This window comes from Euphorbia lathyris, chromosome 7 (assembly GCF_963576675.1).
Source record: "Euphorbia lathyris chromosome 7, ddEupLath1.1, whole genome shotgun sequence".
NCBI lineage: Eukaryota > Viridiplantae > Streptophyta > Magnoliopsida > Malpighiales > Euphorbiaceae > Euphorbia > Euphorbia lathyris.
In genome coordinates, this window is record NC_088916.1 from 62658231 (window position 1) to 62678516 (window position 20286).

General features: G+C 39.5%; 1 protein-coding gene across 1 annotated transcript; it reads left to right on the forward strand.

Annotated features, from left to right (window-relative positions):
* Window positions 1-1024: 1024 nt before the first annotated feature.
* On the forward strand, window positions 1025-1883 carry LOC136235747 (peptidyl-prolyl cis-trans isomerase-like). The gene has a single exon (XM_066025734.1). The coding sequence runs from the start codon at window positions 1099-1101 to the stop codon at window positions 1615-1617; it is 519 nt and encodes a 172-aa protein (XP_065881806.1). The 5' UTR covers window positions 1025-1098; the 3' UTR covers window positions 1618-1883.
* The last annotated feature ends 18403 nt before the right edge of the window (window positions 1884-20286 follow it).

Consider the following 20286-nt stretch of genomic DNA (forward strand, 5'->3'; position numbering starts at 1 on the left):
TTTGTAGTTTATTTAATTAGTCAATTTCTTCTAGCTAAAACTATAATCTACTATTTGGTCAGTCACAGACTAATACTCACTATTAGATTAGAATTCTAAGAACTCCACCTTAAAATAATTACCATCTTAAGTATTTTTTTTTTTGACAAAACAATGGTATATAGACTAAGCTTGGATTTAGGTAACATAATTCATAAAATTAGCTCGTTTGGGTTCAGAGAGGGAGGTAGAAGGCACACTTGTGTCGGCGCACTCTCGCTATCGAGAACCAGCCATGTAGGGGTGATTAAAGGACGGTTCCATCTCAGCCACCCCTTTCTATCTGCATTTCTGACGATCCAACCAAAACCTGGATTGATCCGGATTTTTATTATTTTTAAAAAGGAAAAGATAAAGCAATAAAATTAAAAAAAAATCATACTTTTTAAAAACTTTGAAACCCAAGTCTGAATTGCTTTCATAATTCATTAATTTTTTTCTTTCTATCTAAATAATAAAAGGTTTAATATGAAATACTAATAATTGAATACGAATATTGTTATAATTAGAATGAGACGTGATGGTGATGAATCCATAGAATTTATTAGATTTTAATTAAATATTAGAGGCAAAAACTTACAAATTACAAGTCTTTTAAGAATTGAAATAGACACACAAATTAGAAACAGGTACATATACCGTTACTAAAAAAACATAAAATCATGTAAGTGCGTCTAAAAAAATTCAAAGACAATAGCCACAAGTTTTAACAATTATGATGAGGTTCATGGTCATGATCTTGGAACAAAAAGTTGAAAGCCATGCTAAAATTAAACCATTTTTGAAAATTTTTCTTCTTATTTTTCAGCTTTTGTATCAACTTAACACTAAGATTTTGTGAGTTGGAGTTAATTGGAGATTTTAGTATAAATTGGGGGAGCTAATTGGTGATTTTAAGAGTTTGGGTATGTAATTGAATTCTAAGACATGGAATGGGCCTTAAGCCCTAATTTTATAAATATATATATAACATCAGTTGCTGTGAACCCTAAGGTCATTTCATTGATTCAATTTTCAATCCACGAACAGAGCAAACAACCATCAGTTTTCTTTTCTGCAATGGCAAACCCTAAGGTGTTCTTCGATATGTCGGTCGGCGGAGATCCGGTAGGTCGGATAGTGATAGAGCTATACGCGGATACAACACCGCGAACGGCGGAGAACTTCCGGGCTCTTTGCACCGGTGAGAAAGGCGTTGGAAGTAGTCGCAAGCCCTTGCACTACAAGGGATCATCATTCCACCGAGTGATCCCTGGATTCATGTGCCAAGGAGGCGATTTCACAGCCGGGAACGGAACTGGAGGCGAATCGATCTACGGAGCTAAGTTCGCTGATGAGAATTTCATCAAGAAGCACACAGGACCAGGGATCTTGTCGATGGCTAATGCAGGGCCTGGGACGAACGGGTCGCAGTTTTTCATTTGTACAGCGAAAACAGAGTGGCTGGACGGGAAGCATGTGGTGTTTGGGAGAGTTGTGGAGGGAATGGATGTGGTGAAAGCCATTGAGAAGGTTGGATCTTCCTCCGGCAGGTGTGCCAAGCCGGTTGTGATCGCCGATTGTGGGCAGCTTTCTTGAATCAAAGCATAATATTGTATTGTTTGATCAGACTCTACTGTTTTTTAAATTGCTGTGTTTGTTTATTTTCCCCTGTTCTGCTGTTCATCAGACGTATGCTTTGTTAGAAATAAAGTTAAATAATTTCTTCTATTTTTTTTGTTACAAATTTTATTACATTTTGAGGTATTAGTGTAACCTGGATCTTGCCATCAGAAATATCTGATGTTAAGGATGTGATTTTGGACCATTCATTTCTTGAGTGACTACTTTCTCAAGGTTCTGTAGATGCATTTGGCATACTTCTCCATCTCCTCAAGTGCAGCTTCAGATTATAATTTTTACAACAATATTACTTATCTCCTGTCATTGCAAGTTTTGTTGAAATTTACATGCTTTTGTATACATGTGATAAGACTATTTGATCAATCTTGTTTTTTTTTAGCTTCACCACACAAGTGATAAGACTTATCATTCAATTTGAGTCCTTCCATAGTTTTGCTATTGCTAAAACTGCCGCTTCACATTCTTTTAAGTTTTTTCTGAAGTGCATAGACAAGAAACATATGGTTTTAACCCATTAATGATTGCTTCAATAGAGGCTTGGGAAATTACACTGGTTGGTGATGTAGACAATGCTGGTCTCTTGCTCCTCCATGATTAGGTGTGGAATTATGACTCGGATTATGTGACATTCTCGAAGGGTAGGATGCAAATGAAGTTTCTTTCACGGAGGAGCTGAATCAGTTTTTTGGAGTTTCAGAGTACAAAAATTCTTGAGCAAGATCATGGTGCTGCTCTATCCATGATGTGATGAGTTTTTTTAGTACATAATTTGTTTTAGGCATTGAGTTTGTAGATAAAGGTTGCCGAGTAATGGGACAAGTGGTATTTCCTCTTTTTAGCGATTCCTGAATAGCTTTTCTTTCGTAAGGCTGACCAGTTTCGAGCTTAACTGGGTCATTGAAGAGCTGACGGGCAAACAAAACCTTTTGGTGGCATTGAATTAGAAGTCAGATTATCAGACATAGGGAGAGAAATGCAGCTCTAGTCTTCTTCACTTCTATTTAGAGAACTGTGTAACCCAAACAAGTTTTGAGCTAAAGAATACCATAAAATTGTAAATTATTGGAAGAAAATTGGCATTTGAGCTACCTATTCTCCAAGTCTTGGTTGTCCACCTTGTTGGAACTCATACTCCTTGCTTGGCTCCCGGGTTTTCTCCTTACACTTTTTTGCAGATCCTAAATTTGCAAAGCAACTATAGGGATGATAAGGAATAATGCAGCTTTCAAAGCACAAAGACAAAAAGAACTTCTAAGTTTTGGACATAAAATCACTTCAACATCAAAGTCTGGTGAGCTAATGTTGTAATAACGGCTCATGCTTGGAGAAACCGGAATGGAGGAGGCAATAGAGGATTCAATGACATGGCTGGAGAGAAACCGCATTAGAGGAGTAGACCCTTTTTTATGATTAGTAGAAGATACTTTTGGTGAAACAGTTGTTGGCGAATCAATCCACTGGAGAAAATTTTGCAGGAGAATATGACCAACTATTTGCTCTAGACGATCTTATGCTCGCGCCAATTTCCTCATTTCGAGCCATTTTCATGCTGCTCGGAGTTCCCGATTTATAACTTGTATCTTCAAAATCCAAATTACTATCATCAGACTCACCAGCAGAATCGTCTTCGTCCTCATGGTGTATCAGTTCCTAACATATTAACGAAGAGTATAATTGGGGTTATTTGAAACTAGAACAAGCAATTAACAAGTGAATCTTCATTTACTCTACGATCTATATATGCAAAATTGATAGCCTGGCCTAAGTATCCCACTCTTCCATATTATGTGACAGAGTTGGACTTGAATTTGATCTGCTTAAAAGTTACATCCATACGTGTATTAGAATTTTTGCAAATTAAACCCGAAAACAGTAACTAACCATAGTTATTAGAGAATTTGAAAGTATTTCCACAAACTCATTTACAATTGTTGCTTTGGATAGATAGGAATTTGAGTCCTTTCGTAGTTTTGCTATTGCTAAAACTGTTGCTTCACATTCTTCTAAGTTTTCTGAAGTGCATAGACATGAAACATATGGTTTTAACCCATTAATGACTGCTTCAATAAAGGCTTGGGAAATTACACTGGTTAGTGATGTAGACAATGCTGGTTGTGTAAATCTCTTGCTCCTCTGCTGTGCATGATTAGGTGTGGAATTATGATTCGGATTACGTGACATTCTCGAAGGGTAGGATGCAAATGAAGTTTCTTTCAGGGAGGAGGAGTTGAATGAGTTTTTTGGAGTTTCAGAGTACAAAAATTCTTAAGCAAGGTTAGGGTACTGCTCTATCCATGATATGACAAGTGGTATTTCCTCTTTTTAGTCACTCCTGAATTACTTTTCTTTCATAAGTCAGACCAGTTTCGGGCGTAATTGGGTCATTTAAGAGCTGACATGTGATAGGGCAAACAAAATCTTTTGTTGGCAGTGAATTAGAAGTCAGCTTATCAGACATAGGGAGAGAAATGCAGCTCTGGCCTTCTTCACTTCTATTTAGAGAACTGTGTAACCCAAACAAATTTTGAGCTAAAGAATACTAGAAAATTATAGATTATTGGAAGAAAATTGTCATTTGAGCTGCCTATTCTCCAAGTCTTGGCTGTCCACCTTGCTGGAACTCATACTCATTGCTTGGCTCCGGGGTTATCTCCTGACACTTTTCTGCAGATCCTAAATTTGCAAAGCAACTATCAGTATGATAAGGAATAATGCAGCTTTCAAGGCACAAAGACAAAAAGAACTTATAAGTTTAGGACATACAATCACTTCAATATCAGAGTCTGGTGAGCTAATGCTGTAATAACTGCTCATGCTTGGAGAAACCGGAATGGAAGAGGAAATAGAAGATTCCCTAACATGGTTGGAGAGAAACCGCATTAGAGGAGTAGACTCTTTTCTATGATTAGTAGAAGATACTTTTGGTGAAACAGTTGTTGGCGAATCCACTAGAGAAAATGTTGCAGGAGAATATGATCAGCTATTTGCTCTAGACGATCTTATGCTTGCGCCAATTTCCTTATTTTGAGCCATTTTCGTGCCGCTCGGAGTTCCTGATTTACAACTTTCAAAATCCAAATTACTATCATCAAGCTCACCACCAGAATAATCTTCGTTCTCCTCGTGTATCGGTTCCTAACATTTAGCCAAGCGTATAATTGGGGTTATTTGAAACTAGAACAAGCAATTAGCAAGTGAATCTTCATTTACTCTACGATCTATATAAGCAGAATTCACAGCCTGACCTGAGTATCCCACTCTTCCATATTATGTGATAGAGTTCGACTTGAATTTGATCTGCTTAAAAGTAACATTCATACATATATTAGAACTTTTGAAAATTAGACCCGAAAACAATGACTAACCATAGTTATTAAAGCTGAATGGTGCACTAAGGCGCTAGTGATCCTGGAGCCTTGGCGCATGGCACACGACGATGGCGCGCGCCATAGCGAGACAAGGCGCACTTACAGTAAAACAAAAATTATAAAACTAGCATAAAAATGCAATGAATACTAAATCATGACAATATTGAGCATAAATAAGTTTTAAAATGCAAAATAAACCCCATGTTAGAAGGCTAAAGTTGAATACTAAATCCTAAGTTCTACTACTCATCAAAACTCTCCAAATTAATCACTCATGTTGAATTTGAATTCCCTTGACTGCTTTGTTTATGTTTGAATTCGCTTTCTTCCTCTTATTATAAGATTTTGTTATTGCCTCTTCTAATTAATTCAAATATATAATCTCTCTCTTCCGCTTTAATATTTGTTTTTTTTCTCATTTTAGACCTTTCAGAATACTTGTTCCATATATATAACTATAAAAAAACCCATAAACTGCTCCTAACTCACCAAGGCACGCCTTAGTGCGTCTTTAGCAACTACCCCTTGGCGCAAAATGGCACACCAGGCGCGCGCCATGGCGGTTGCGCCACGCCATGAGGTGTTATGGCGCTAAGGCCTGCGCCTCCATAGGCGCTCCTTTAATAACTATGTTACTAACAATTTCAAATTTAGTGCAGGACGCAGACTAACCTCCTTGCTTCTCTTGCATCATTTTTTCATTGAATAACTGGACAAAAACCAACACTCTTTGGCAAGATGGGACCAAATTTGACATAATCAGGAATTGACTTGCTAACCTTCCGCAGAGGAGTCATGGGCGGCTCAGCTATCGGAAACATGGGTATCATCTTCTTACTTATGGTAGAATCAGAGCTCATACTGAGAATATTTCAAGGCAATAACTTAGATGGTTTTTATTAACTAGAACGTAACCTTTATACACAAAGAAAAGTTGTTTTTCTGTTATACAACTCTCTAATTCAAATTCAAAAATACAACTAACTGACTAATAAGAGATAAGAGATAAAATAAACAAAGACTATTATTATTATCCTTCTTCTATTTGACTATCGTGATCTGTAGAGATAATGCTTAACATTCCCCTTCAATCTGGCAATGGAGCCTTGGCCAAGGCTTTAGTAAAAATATCAGCAGGTTGGGAGGCCGAAGGAATATAACGAGTCACCAATTGTTGAACAACAACCTTCTAACGAACAAAGTGATAATCCAAATGAATATGCTTGGATCGAGAATGAAACATAGGATTAATGGTCATATGAAATGCACTCAAATTATCACAGAATAGTTGAGAAGGTCGGGAAAGCTGAATTCTAAGATCACGAAGGAGATAGGTAAGCCAAGTTAACTCAATTGTAGTAGAAGCCATAGAGCGATATTATGCTTCAGAACTAGAACGAGAAACTGTAGGCTGCTTCTTCGAGCTCCAACTAATACGATTTGCACCAATAAAAACACAAAATCGACTCGTACTACTACGAGACTAGGGACAACCAGCCCAATCAGCATCACTGAAACCATAAAGAGAAGATGGACTAGTAGAAAGACAATGTAGACCAAAATCTGAAGTACCTTTTCGGTAACGAATAATTTGTTTTACAGCCTTAAAATTGCCCAAGGTGGGACAAGATAAATGTTGGCAAACCTGGTTAATAGCATGAGTAATACCAGGATATGTAAATGTTAAGTATTGGAGAGCCCCAATGATGTTTCGATAAGAAAAAGCATCAACACGAGTAGAATCAGCTGTATGAGACTTTCCTTTTAGAGCAGCTGGTGTCGCAAAGAAGGAGCTGTTTGATATGACTGTTCTTTTTAAGAGATCATTAGTATAGTTGCTTTGACATAGGAAAAGACCATCAGTAGTATACTTAATTTCGATGCCAAGAAAGTACCGAAGGATACCCAAATCTTTTATTGCAAATTCAATGCCAAGCTGATTGATTATTTGTTGAAGAAAGGCTGCATCAGTACCAGCAATTAAGACATCATCCACATAAATATGAAAAAGAACCATCACAGTAAAAGACTGAAGAATAAATAAACAGGGATCTGCCTTGCTGCTACGAAAACCAATATGAAGTAAAAATTGAGATAAACGATCAAACCAAGCACGACGTGCTTGTGTACGGCCATAAAATGGATTTCTTCAACAAACAAGCATGATCAGTTAGCTTAGAATCAACGAAACCAGCATGGTGCTCCATATATACTTTTTCTTTTAAGAACCAATATAAAAAAAGCATTTTTGACATCCAATTGTCGAAAAGTCCATCCGTGAGAAATAGCCAAAGCAATTGGTAAACGAATTGTAGTAGGTTGAACAACAGGGTTGAATATCTCATCAAAATCAATTCCAGATACTTGGGTGAAACCACAAGCGACAAGACGAGCTTTAAATCTATCAAGAGAACCATCTTCCTTAGTTTTAATTAGGGCTATAAATGAACAGAGCCGCTCATGAGCGGCTCGGTGATCGGCTCGATAAAAGCTCAGTCGATTCGGCTCGATTTGTAAACGAGCCGCTCGTGAACACGATTTACTGGCTCGGTTCGTAAATGAGCCGAGCTTAAACAGGCCAAAGCTCGGCTCGAAAGCTCACGAGCAGGCTCGATTAGTACATTTATGAACAAATTTTAGTTTTGTAGAAAACTATATAGTTTTGTGTTAGTTCACAAATATGTAAACTTAATATTATTTTATTTGCTATTAGATGAGTTCGTTCACAAACATAATAAATGAGTAATAGACGAACTATTTGTAAGCATCTTATTTATTTATTCACGAACTTTGCTTGTTAGCTTGTTTATGTACACAATTAAAGAGTTATTTGCGAGCAAACTTCACAAATATAATTAACGATTTACTAACAAACAATTCATCATTAGATAATTTTCTTAATGAACAAAGTTCAAAGAGGATTTTGGGCTCGAAACAAGCTCGAAGCTCGGTTCAAGCTCGTTGAGCAAGCCAAAGCTCGGCTCGGACTTGACTCGTTAATTTTATAGCAAGCTCGGCTCGGGCTTGAGCTCGTTAATTTTATAGCGAGCAGAGCTTGAACAGGCCAAAGCTCGGCTCGGCTCGGCTCGTTTACAGCCCTAGTTTTAATGCAAAAAATCCATTATGAGCCAACTATGTTTGTATTTGTTGGTCGAGGCACCAAACCCCATGTCTGATTGTCATGAAATGCCTGAAGTTCCTCTTTTATTGCGTCGACCCAACGAGAGTCTTTGAGAGCTTTCTATAGTGTTTTTGGTTCTACAAAAGTAGAGGCAGAATCACAAGCAAGAGTCGCATAATCCTTTAGATCGGATAAAGGATGGCGTTCTCGTGTCAGTTTAGACAAAGCAATGGGAAACGAGGATGGCGATGCCTCAAGATTGGCAGCATTAATATTTGGCAATATATTAATTGCAGCAGAGGAAAGATCATTAATTTCTGCAGTAGTAGTTGAAACATTTTGTTGCAAACTAGCAGCAGACGAAGACATATATCAGTGTCTATATGAGTAGCAGAGATGGGACTCTAAGAATCAGTATTTGATGAATAAATAATGGGATCAACACCATCTGTAGCAGGATTATTAGTTCGCAAATCAGGGGAAGAAGTGTCAAGACTATTACCTGGAATATTAGAGGTTGAAGCACTATAATCCAAAGAAGAAACATAATCATATGATGGTACTGATGCAGACACATCATTGTCCAAGCGAATAATAGATCCATATATATATATGATGCATTATTAGATATTCGAATAACATCATAAGAGTCACAACACCCCGGATGGACCGGTGAACATCATAATTGACTATAGCAGATGTGATGTTTGAAGAGGCACAAGAAAACCATTCATCTGTGGACGAATATTCAACAAGACCAAAGTTTATATCATGCACTTTTGTTGCAACAGGTTTGTGATAGGGGTCAAAAAGCCCTATTTTTAGGTACGGTTTTTAGTGTAGTTTTGATTAGTTTTTGGCCAATAAGCGAGTGTTTCTCGCACTTTTATGCATTTGTACTTGTTATTTAGTTTTCGCACACGATTTATTTATTTTTGTAGTTTCTAGCCGTTTCAGAGTGTTTTTAGGCAAAACATTGCCAAAACAGCACACACTTGAACTTCACCTTATTTATTTTAGCTAATTGATCAACCAAAGGTAACACCAAAATGAGTTTTTACTAAAATCTAACGACTGGTGGGTTCAATTTAACTTTTGGAGTAATGTTTTCGGAGTTTGATTTGTGTGTGCAGGTTGAACGGAATCCAAATTGGCAAGAAATCGCGTCTTGGGGACCCCCGAGAGTCGCTCGACAAACTGGGAAGAACCAGCCCGTCGAATTGACCTCTGTAGGCCAGCTCGGTGAGCTAGCCGGCGGGAATCAGCTTTTTAGCTGATTCCCGGCCCCACGCCCGCACGATCGCGTCTCCGCCTTCCTACCTGCATTGGGAAACACTTTAGAATTAGTTTAAGGTTAGCTACAACTATAAATAGAACGTTTTATCATGTATTTTATTATCTTTAGTCTTATGTAAAATTAGCCTCACCCTACCTTGAAGAATCCCTCTTTTTCCTCCGTCTGCCATTGAAGAACATCAACCTCCGCGCTCCAAGGGATTATTCAAGGTGATCATCCTTCAAGTCCTAGGAAGACGACTGCTTGGTCAACAGGTTCCCTGAAAGGGATTTCTTCTCTTTTATATCTGTTTGCCTTTGATCTTTTCTATGAATCCTAGGCTAATTGTATCCTCCTGACAAACACTACTTTCATCTTTAATATTAATTCAAGTATTAATTTCTTCAACTAATTGTTATTTCTCTTCTTTTTATGCTTTGCCTTTTTGGTTTAAATCATTCAAATATCCAAATATCGTCTAGGTACATATTGCGAGTCGAATTTGATTAACCCTTGTTGAAACACCTTTCCACATGATTTTGATTTGACAAAATTATTTAAGTCAATCCCATGATTAAGACAATTAAATTTAAGTGCTTTGATTTAATTTTACTAATGAGTTTGTTCAATGTTGAGTATAATTATAAATGAGAACAGAAATAAAAAGTAAGACAGGACGAAGTCAGCATGAGACACAGCACAAGCTGAGTAGAAATGTAACTCAGCAGTATAAAAGAAAAGTCTTCTTCAGAACAAATGCTTGAAGATGAAACTACCCGAAGACGCTGAGTGGAATGGTACTCAGTCTCCGATATAAATAAAGAACAAAGGCAACGTCAATAAAGTCAAGCTGAGTGTTCGTCAGGTCAGCGCAAATGATCCGTTTACTAAAAGATAAGATCTGACAAGAGTCTGCGCCAATACAGAAGCCTTGGAATTACGCCCAGAGACATTTTCGAGATGCATGGGTCAACTGGCATTTGGCTAAAAGACGAAATTGGTGCTAGAAGACGAACCTGGCGGAAGAAGACAAGTCTGGCGCCTGCTAAATTCAGACGATAGGATTGGCCTGCAAAACTGTATGCTGACCAGTGAATGATGTAAGAAGACTGTTTGAATTCAACGAATACATTCGAATTCAAATGATTGAAGCATCATATTTCACTATAAAAGGACAAGTTCATCACTTGGATCCTTGGCTGAAGCACAAAAAGAAAAGCATACATACAAGCACATACAAACAAGAAAAAAAGCAAATTCTTACACCCAAATCCTATCTCTGTGTAAAAGTCTAGATTGAATTTTTATTCATCTAAAGTGTTCTTCATCTAGAAAGAACAAATTTGTATCAATTGTAAAGATTGAAAGAGTGGTGCTGAGTACTCGGTTTTAGTACTCAGCGGTAGAGAAAATCTGAGTGTTTGTTTATAGCGCTCAGTAGGGTTGAGTAGACGAATAGAGGACGGTACTCTTGCATACTCAATTGCTTTGTAAATGGTTTGTGCTCTACCTTTAAAGAGCTCAGTAGTGGATTGAAAAAGCCCGGAAGGATTCTGGGGACTGGACGTAGGTGGTAAGGCCGAACCAGGATAAGACTGCTGAGTAATTTCTAACCCTTCTCTTGATATATATATGTATGTGTTGCTTGTTTAAATTACTCAGTATATGATCTGTATAAGCCGACGCTGAGTAATCAGAGTGCTAAGTTGGAAGCTGACCTTAAGTGTTAATTCCCAACTCACAAGTAAAACAGATCTAGTCAGCTTCTGACTATGCTGTCTTGCATCGTGCTCAGCCTTGCTAACCTAAACTGAGTAAAGTTGTTTAAAGAATTAAATTAAGTCAGCAATTAAGCGAAAAAGTTACATTAGTTCCTAACCCCCCCCCCCCCCCTTGGAACTAATTACACGGGACCAACAAGTGGTATCAGAGTGCAGTAGTTCACTACTCAAAGATAAAACTATCTTGAGCTTATCCCTGTAAATGGCTGAGAACAGCACTCGTTTCCTTCCTGGAAATCAAACAACACAGATACTCCCTGAGGGATTATCTATTAGTCGGCCTCCCTTGTTCTTCGGATCAAACTATACATTTTGGAAGAACAGGATGAAAATTTTTATTCAGGCTACAAACATGAGTGCATGGCTTGCAATAGTCCAAGGCCCGTTTGTGCCTTACAAAATGGTAAACAACGAGAAAGTTGTTAAGAGTGAAACTGAGTGGTCAGAAGATGACCTTAGAAAATTACAAAATAACACTTCATCTATCAATATGCTTCACTGTGCGTTAGATGCTGCAGAGTACAATAAAATTTCAGGTTGCGAGTCAGCACAGGAAATATGGAAGAAGCTGGAAGTGACCTATGAAGGTACCAGCAAGGTCAAGAAATCAAAGGTGAACCAACACATGAGATTATACGAGCTGTTCGAGATGCATGACAATGAAGACATCTCTGAAATGAACGCAAGATTCACCAACATTATAAATGAGCTGAAGAGACTCGGCAAGAACTTCATAGAAGAAGAGCATGTGAAGAAAATCTTGAGAAGTCTACCCAAGAGCTGGCAAGCTAAGAAGACAGCTGTGGAAGAAGCTCAGGACCTGACCACATATAAATATGATGAGCTCATAGGATCTCTGTTGACCCACGAAATTTCAATGAAGAACTTTGAAGCTAAAGAAAAGTCAGAGGACAAGAAGCAAAAATCACTTGTCATGAAAGCTGACTCAACAGAAGCTGACTCATCAGATGATGAGGAGATGGCCATGTTCACAAGAAAGATGAAGAAGCTGTTCAGAAAGAATGACAAGAACAGTAAAAGGCCATTCAGAAGAAGCGATAAATACAAAGCTGAGCCCAGCGACAGCAGATATAAAAAGGACAGCTCCAAGCCTGTCACATGTTTTGAATGTCATCAAACTGGGCACATTAAATCAAGCTGTCCCACTCTGAAGAAAGAAAAAAAAGGCAGCAGAAAAGCAATGGTGGCAACATGGAGTGACAGTGATGAGTCAACCTCATCAGAAGCTGATGCCACGGAGTCAGCAAACATATGTTTCATGGCTGACGAATCTGCTGACCAATGCCGATCTAAGCAAGCTGGCCTCTCAGATGAATCTGACCAAGAAGAGCACTCCAATGAGGTAACATCTCTTCTCTTGCTTAGAAATGAAATGGTTAATGCCTTGAGTGATCTCTATACACTGACCAAAAAGTGTAATAAGAAAATTAGAGCACTTAGCAGGCGATGTGATGAGATCGAGGAAGTCAAACTGAGTGACATCTGACATCTCCTTCAGGACAACACTAGGCAAGATGAAAATTTAAAAATAATGCATAGATTTGTCTCTGAAGTCCAATCAAACTCCAAGAAGCTGAGAAAGGACATCACAACTATACAGAACCAGCTGAGTACATCGGCTAAGAAAAGGTTCTATCCCAATGCTGAGTATCATGGTACTAGTCAGCATGGACGGTACACTCAACAGAACAGTCAGTGTGACTGTTGTGGAAAAAGAGGACACACCATAGATGTGTGTTGGTATACTCGGCGGAATGTCCAATGCACTTCTGCAGTAAGAAAGGCCATACCACTAAGGTATGCTGGCATGCTCAGCACAATCGTGCTGACCAAAAACAAAATCACCCTCAAAGGGTAACTTATTGTGACTTCTGTGGTAAAGATGGCCACACCATAAATATATGCCGTCACAAAATAAAATGTGATGCGTCACCTGTTTATGCTAACCAACGATGACCCAAAAAGAATTGGGTACCTAAAGATGAATAGTTTAAAATGCAGGTGAGCTTGAGGTGTGCAGAGAAGTCAAAGCTTTGGTATATTGACAGCACATGCTCGAGGCATATGACTGGTGATGAAACTCAGTTCATCACACTTGAGCGTAAACGAGGTGGAAGTGTAAGCTTCGGAGACAACAAAAAGGGTAAAATAGTAGGATCAGGTACTATCGGAGGTAACCCCACTATTGAGTCTGTCTCCTTAGTCAGGGGTCTCAAATATAACCTATTGAGCGTAGCTCAGCTGTGTGACAACGGTAGAAAGGTTGTATTTGATGCCACTGAGTGTCGGATACTCGAGGGAAAAACAAACGATTTGATTTTAACTGCCCCTCATGTTGACAATGTTTACATGTTGAGTTTAGAAAAAAAAAAATCGAAAAACATATGCTTAGTGTCAAAGGAAGATAACTCCTGGCTATGGCATAGGAGACTTGGTCATGTAAGCATGGACCTCTTTGCCAAATTAGCAAGAAAGCAATTAGTTGAGGGTTTGCCCAACTTAGATTTGAGAAAGATTAATTATGTAATGCTTGTCAGTAAGGTAAACAAACCAAAAAGTCTTTTCTAAGTAAAAATATTGTCTCAACCAAGCGTCCATTGGAATTACTACACTTGGATCTTTTCGGACCTGTCCAACCACTCGGCTTGGGCGGTAAGAGATTTTCCATGGTCATTGTAGATGATTTCTCTCGGTATACTTGGGTCATCTTGCTGAGTTGCAAGGATGAAGCTTTTGAGATGTTCTCAACACTGATAAGAAAACTTGAAAATGACAAAGATTTAAAATTAGCTCACATCCGTAGTGATAATGGCGGAGAATTAAAAAACCAACAGTTTGATGAATTCTATGAAGTCAGCGGCATTGACCACAATTTTTCTGCTCCTAGGACTCCTCAACAAAATGGGGTAGTTGAAAGGAAGAACAGAACGTTAGTCGAAATAGTGAGGACAATGCTGAGTGAGAATAGGCTTCCAAAGTATTTCCGGGGTGAAGCTGTCAACACAACGTGCTATATACTCAATAGGGCTTTAGTTAGACCTATTCTTAAGAAAAACCCCTATGAACTTTGGAAAGGACGAAAGCCCAACATTGGATACTTTCATGCTTTTGGTTGTAAATGCTTTATACTCAATACGAAAGTCAACCTTGCCAAATTTGATTCTAAAGCTGACGAAGCGATCTTTCTAGGGTACTCAACTAACAGTAAAGCATATAGGGTGTTCAATAAACGAACTCAAGTCGTAGAAGAGTCTGTCCATATCGAGTTCGATGAAACTGACCCTGCAGGAAAATCAAGTCAGTCTGCCGAAGATGACCCAGGCTCAGCTTCCGCTGACCAAAATGGAGCCACTGAGTCATTACCACACGGGCTAACTAAAGGTAAAAACGAACCTGAAATTACCTTTGCTGACCAATCTAAAACTGCAGAGATTGTTGAAATACCCGCTCCTGACAACTCAACATTACACAAAGAGATCAAAATTCCAAGAGGACACTCGGAGAAGTCCATTCTTGATGCTGCTGAGAACAACCTGATGACAAGAAATCAACTCAGGAGATATCTTAGCAATGTTGCGTTCGTCTCAGTCCATGAACCAAAGAATTTCACCGAAGCTAAGCACGACGAATTCTGGATCAATGCTATGCAAGAAGAGCTTGATCAATTCAAAAGAAATGAGGTATGGGATTTAGTACCAAAACCTAGGAATCAAAAGACCATAGGAACTAAATGGGTCTTTAGAAATAAGCTAGACGAGCAAGGTAATGTAGTCAGGAACAAAGCTCGACTTGTAGCTCAAGGCTATAGTCAGCAAGAAGGCATTGACTATGGTGAGACCTTTGCTCCCGTTGCTAGGTTAGAGGCTATACAAATACTATGTGCATATGATAGTTTCATGAACTTCAAATTATTTCAAATGGATGTCAAGAGTGCATTTCTTAATGGATTTATAAACGAAGAGGTATATGTTAGTCAGCCTCCTGGGTTTGAAGATCCAAAATTTCCAAACCACGTTTATAAACTCAAGAAGGCCTTGTACGGCCTAAAGCAAGCACCACATGCTTGGTACGAAAGGTTGACCAGTTTCCTGCTGACCAGGAACTATTTTAGAGGCAAGCTGACACAACCTTATTCATTAAGAAAAAGGGTAAAGATACCCTGCTAGCACAAATTTACGTAGATGATATTATCTTTGGTGCTACTAATGAATCAATGTGCAAAGAATTTAGTAAACAGATGCAAACTGAGTTCGAGATGTCAATGATGGGTGAACTCAACTTCTTCCCTGGACTTCAAATTAAGAAAGGGAAGAACGACATCTTCATTAGCCAGTCTAAATATGCCAAAGAAATATTGAAGAAATTCGATATGGAAGAATGTAAGCCCATATCTACCCCAATGGGTACTGACACTGTGCTTTGCGCTGACGAGAAAGGTAAGTCAGTAGACAGCAAGTTATATCGAGGTATGATTGGCTCTCTACTTTATCTAACTGCTAGTAGGCCTGACATTCAATACTCAGTATGTTATTGCGCAAGATATCAAGCTGACCCCAAAGAATCTCACTATATAGATGTGAAAAGAATTTTTAGATATTTGCAGAGCTCAGTTAATGCAGGTTTATGGTATCCAAATACAAATGACTTCACACTCATTGGATACACTGACGCTGACTATGGACGAGATAAGCTAGAGCGTAAGAGTACTTCAGGAGGATGTCACTTCCTTGGAAGCTGTCTAGTATCTTGGTTCAGCAAGAAGAAATCGTCAGTGGCCCTATCAACAACTGAAGCTGAGTACATTGCTGCTGGAAGCTGTGTGGCCCAGGTCCTATGAATTAAGCAACAGCTAGAGGATTATAGATTACAAACTGAAACAATCAAAGTTAAATGTGACAACAAGAGTGCCATTGACTTATCCAAAAATTCAATCCAACACAGCAGGATGAAGCATGTCAGCATTCGGCATCACTTCATTAGAGACCATGTACTCAAAGGTGAGATCAAGCTGACCTACGTTCCAATAGATGAACAGCTTGCGGATATTTTTACGAAGCCCTTGGCTCGTGAGCAATTTAACATACTAAGGGAAGCTATCAGTATGTTGATGCGGTTTCTGCGAAACCTCACTAAGGGATAAGTGTACCCTGTCGTTATCAAGTAATAAATTTCTGGTTTAAGTCCAGGTTATCATCCACAGGATTTATTTCTGCAAGTATCAAGCTACTCGATCTCGGATGTTATCTAGGCTTAGGGGGTTTTGAGTTTGGTTTGTTTAATTAATCTACTCCTAGGTTGAATTATGCTAATCCTAGCTAAGTTATCTAATTCTAACTAAGTTATCTAATTCTAGCTAAGTTATTCTAACCCTAACTAAGTTACTCTACCCCTAATTGATCTTTTACCAAAGCAATTAACTGAATGAACATGAAGGAATACGATGATAACAATGATAGAATGTTTAAGCAATTGAATTGAAACTAAGTCGCTTGTGTCCAAGGCGATTAACCCGATCTATCCTCCTAAAGTCCCTAGTTCGTGATTCCCTTGTAAGGCCGAAACTAGCTCTAAGGCTCAGTAATTTGGGCTTAATCTTCTATAGGGTCGTCAATCCTATAGGCACTGACTAGGTCAGATTCAGCTCGCAATATGTGCCAACCTAATTTTGGGATTATCGAATGAGTTAAACCAATAAGACAAAGCGTGAGACAAAGATTAAAACATCAAAACAATTGAATGAACAAAAACTATATTATATATCAAAGATGAATGTATTGTCACGAAGTTACAATAAACCTAGAATTCATAGCATGTATCAGAGGCTAGACAGAATATAAAAGAAGAAAAATCCCTTTCAGGGAACCTGTCTACCAATGCAGGCGTCTTTCTAGGATTTAAGGATGGAGCTTGAGTAATCCTCGGTGAACGGAGCTTCGAAGGTATCTTCAATGGAGGTTTGAAGGATATGGAGGAGGTGGAGAGGATTTCTCAAGGTGGAAGCTAAGCTAATTACAAAAGTAAAAGATATTTAATTTACAATTGAAAATTCTTATTTATAGACGCGTCTCGGGCCTCGTTTTGACCTATTTTCGTGTCCTAGTTGGTGTAGGAAGACGTGGGGCCGAACGTGGCTTCGTGGGGGCGGAATTGGTCTTTTTGACCAATTCCCGCAGGGCTGCTCGCCGAGCAGGAAAGGCTGCTCGGCGAGCAGGGCTGCTCGCGCCGAGCAGGCTCCTGCTCACCGAGCAGGCCTCTGGCGGCCTGTTCGGCGAGCAAAAATGGCCCGTGGGGCCCTTCTCGCTGAGCGTTTTCACCCGAAGCGCGCTCGATCCAAGCTCGATGAGTTCCGCGACCTTTTTCGTCCGACTTCACACCTGCACATGCATAAAAACTCCCGAAAACATTAGTCCAAAAGCCAAATTGATCCGACAATCGCTTATTTTGAGCAAACACTTCGTTTGGTGCGACTTTTGACGGACCAATTAGCTAAAAGATAATGGAATTCTAATACGCATGCTATTTCGGCCGTATTTGCCTAAATTGATTACAAAACGAGCCTAAACGACGAAAAGTAAATAGAATGTTCTCAATTCCTAGCTAACTCACACAAAAGCATTTAAATGCGAGAATTGCTCGCTTATTAGCCAAATAACTCTAAAAACCGTCCTAAAACCGTACCCAAAGATAGGGGTTTTTGACCCCTATCATATGTCTAATCCTCTTCAATAGTTTTCTGCGCTTAAATGAATGTTGAGTGATTCTTACATGCTGAGTGATTAGTAACTGTTGCATGCTGAGCTAATATGAATTACATAAAATCACCTTATGCTGAGTAGACATACATGCTAAGTGATTATCATATGCTGAGTTACTAAGCATACAAATATTCCTTCTACGTAAAATTGAGCACTCAGAAAGTAAAAAACGTTTAGTATTCTAGATACTGAGTGAAGCCAGTTGCACAATAAATGCTAGCACGCGCATTAAGTAGCCACCTAGGATGACGTAAGCGTAATAATTAGAAAACACATGCGCCGAATGTGTCATAAATGCCAGAGATAACTGACGATTGATCATCTCGAGATCAAACCGCCATTCCGACCTATCAGATCAACTCGGCACTTCTATAAATAGTGGACGAATTCCCACTAATTCCTCTTAACATTTGAAATCGTTGGCATTCAATTTCTCTCTCTCTCTCAAATCCCAAATCCTCTCAAAATCTCTCAAAGAATCATGTCTAACGATTCTCAGAACATCTCCGGTGCCGATTACGACGACAATCGCTCCGATGAAAACCCTTCGTCTCCTGCTGAGCAGGACTATGAAGAGACTTCAACTGAGTCTCAAGGACATGGTCAGCATGACCAATCTAAGGTCAGCACTCCGAGCAAAAACCCCAAAGCTGACCAAGCAACACCTTCAAAGGAAAAGAAAAAGAAGAAGAACAAGCAACCTAAGGAGAAGGTATTCCTCCCCGTTTACAAAAACGTACAGAAGTGCGAGGTTGTCCGCTGCCGTTGGTTCTTTAAAGGGTTCGTGGAGGCTGAGAAACCGTTTTTTAAGTGGATATCCAAGAATGGCTGGACCGAGCTATTCTCTCTCCCCGGTACCACTTACCCGCAGTTGGTAAGAGAATTTTACGCAAATCTCAGGGTTAACAAGGATAATGTTGACCATTTAGTGACCAAGGTCAAAGACAAGGGCATCACGATCACTCCGTCCTATCTCGCAACTGCTAAAACTGATGGCCAAAGGTTCAGAACTCAGGACCATGAATGACTACTCTAAGATTGACTACCCTATTGAGTTCTGCAAACCAAAAGACCACATTGGGGAAATAGTCATCACTTGCATGGGTCAGCCTCAGAAAATGGCCCATTACATCTTGACCAATTTCTTATTCCCTAAGATCAACGCCTCCTCCTCAGTTTCCAATTTTGAGCAGTGGTTCATCTGGCACATGCTGAACTATATACCACTCAACATGCCCGTTTTTCTTATCGTCGCATTCCAACAAAGTACCGGGAAACTCAGGATGGGCTCCCTCATCACAAAAATTCTTCAGGACCACCAGGTGAGCACAGTCGAAGAAATTGAAATCTGGGGTACAGAAATCACAGCGGCACTGCTGTTTGGACTAGCTTTCAACCAACCGATTAAACCCAAGAAAGGAAAGGGGGCAGCGGTTGAAGAGGAACCTGCTGAAGAAGGGGATAATATGGTTGAAGCAGCACATGATGTGCTGACCAAGAAAGGAAAGAAAGTGATGGTTGAAAAGGAACCCGCTGACCGTACTAGACAGGACAAAAAGAGAAAAGCTGATCAATCCTCCTCCAAAGATATTAACACAGCTCCGAAGAAAATTCAGATTGTCTCTAGTGCGAAGAAAGCTGCTGCTGAGCAAGCTCAAGGGGAACCTAAGTCAGCGGAGAAACAGAAAAGGCAAGTTTAGCCTGAGGAAGAAAGTGAGGAAACCCCTGAAATGCCTCTGAAGAGGAAGAAAACCTCTGGGTTGACGCTGATCGAAGCTAACCCACTCGACTTCGTGGTTACTCCTGAATCACACTTTGTGCGGAGTCAAGAAATTGACCTTGAGAAGACTCCTACTGACCAGGAGGAAGAACTGGGTGATATTGGAGGTCAGTCTCAAGGTGATAAGACAGGATCTGCTGAGCCAAGTGTGAATGTTGCTGCTGAGCAAACTGAGAACCAAGCTAAGCAACCAATGAAGGACAAGGTTATGGAAGGCCTTGATGCTGACCTTGGACCTAATTCCACCTCTGAGTCACTTGACTCCATTGCTGCTGATCCCTCTCCTCAAACAAACAAGGGCAGCACAGGCAAGCGGCTCAAACGTAAAGCTCTGAAACCAAAATTCATCGACCTACTAGATGAGTCTCCACTAAGGGATCCAATCACCGACCTCACCAAAGTTCAGTTTCAATTCTTCTCAACTGTCACTGAGCCCACTCCGGGCCAAATAAAGGAAAAACAAGCCTCTGTTTCTCAAGCTGAGGAACAAGCCGACCCCAAAGCTCCTCAGGGTCCTATTTC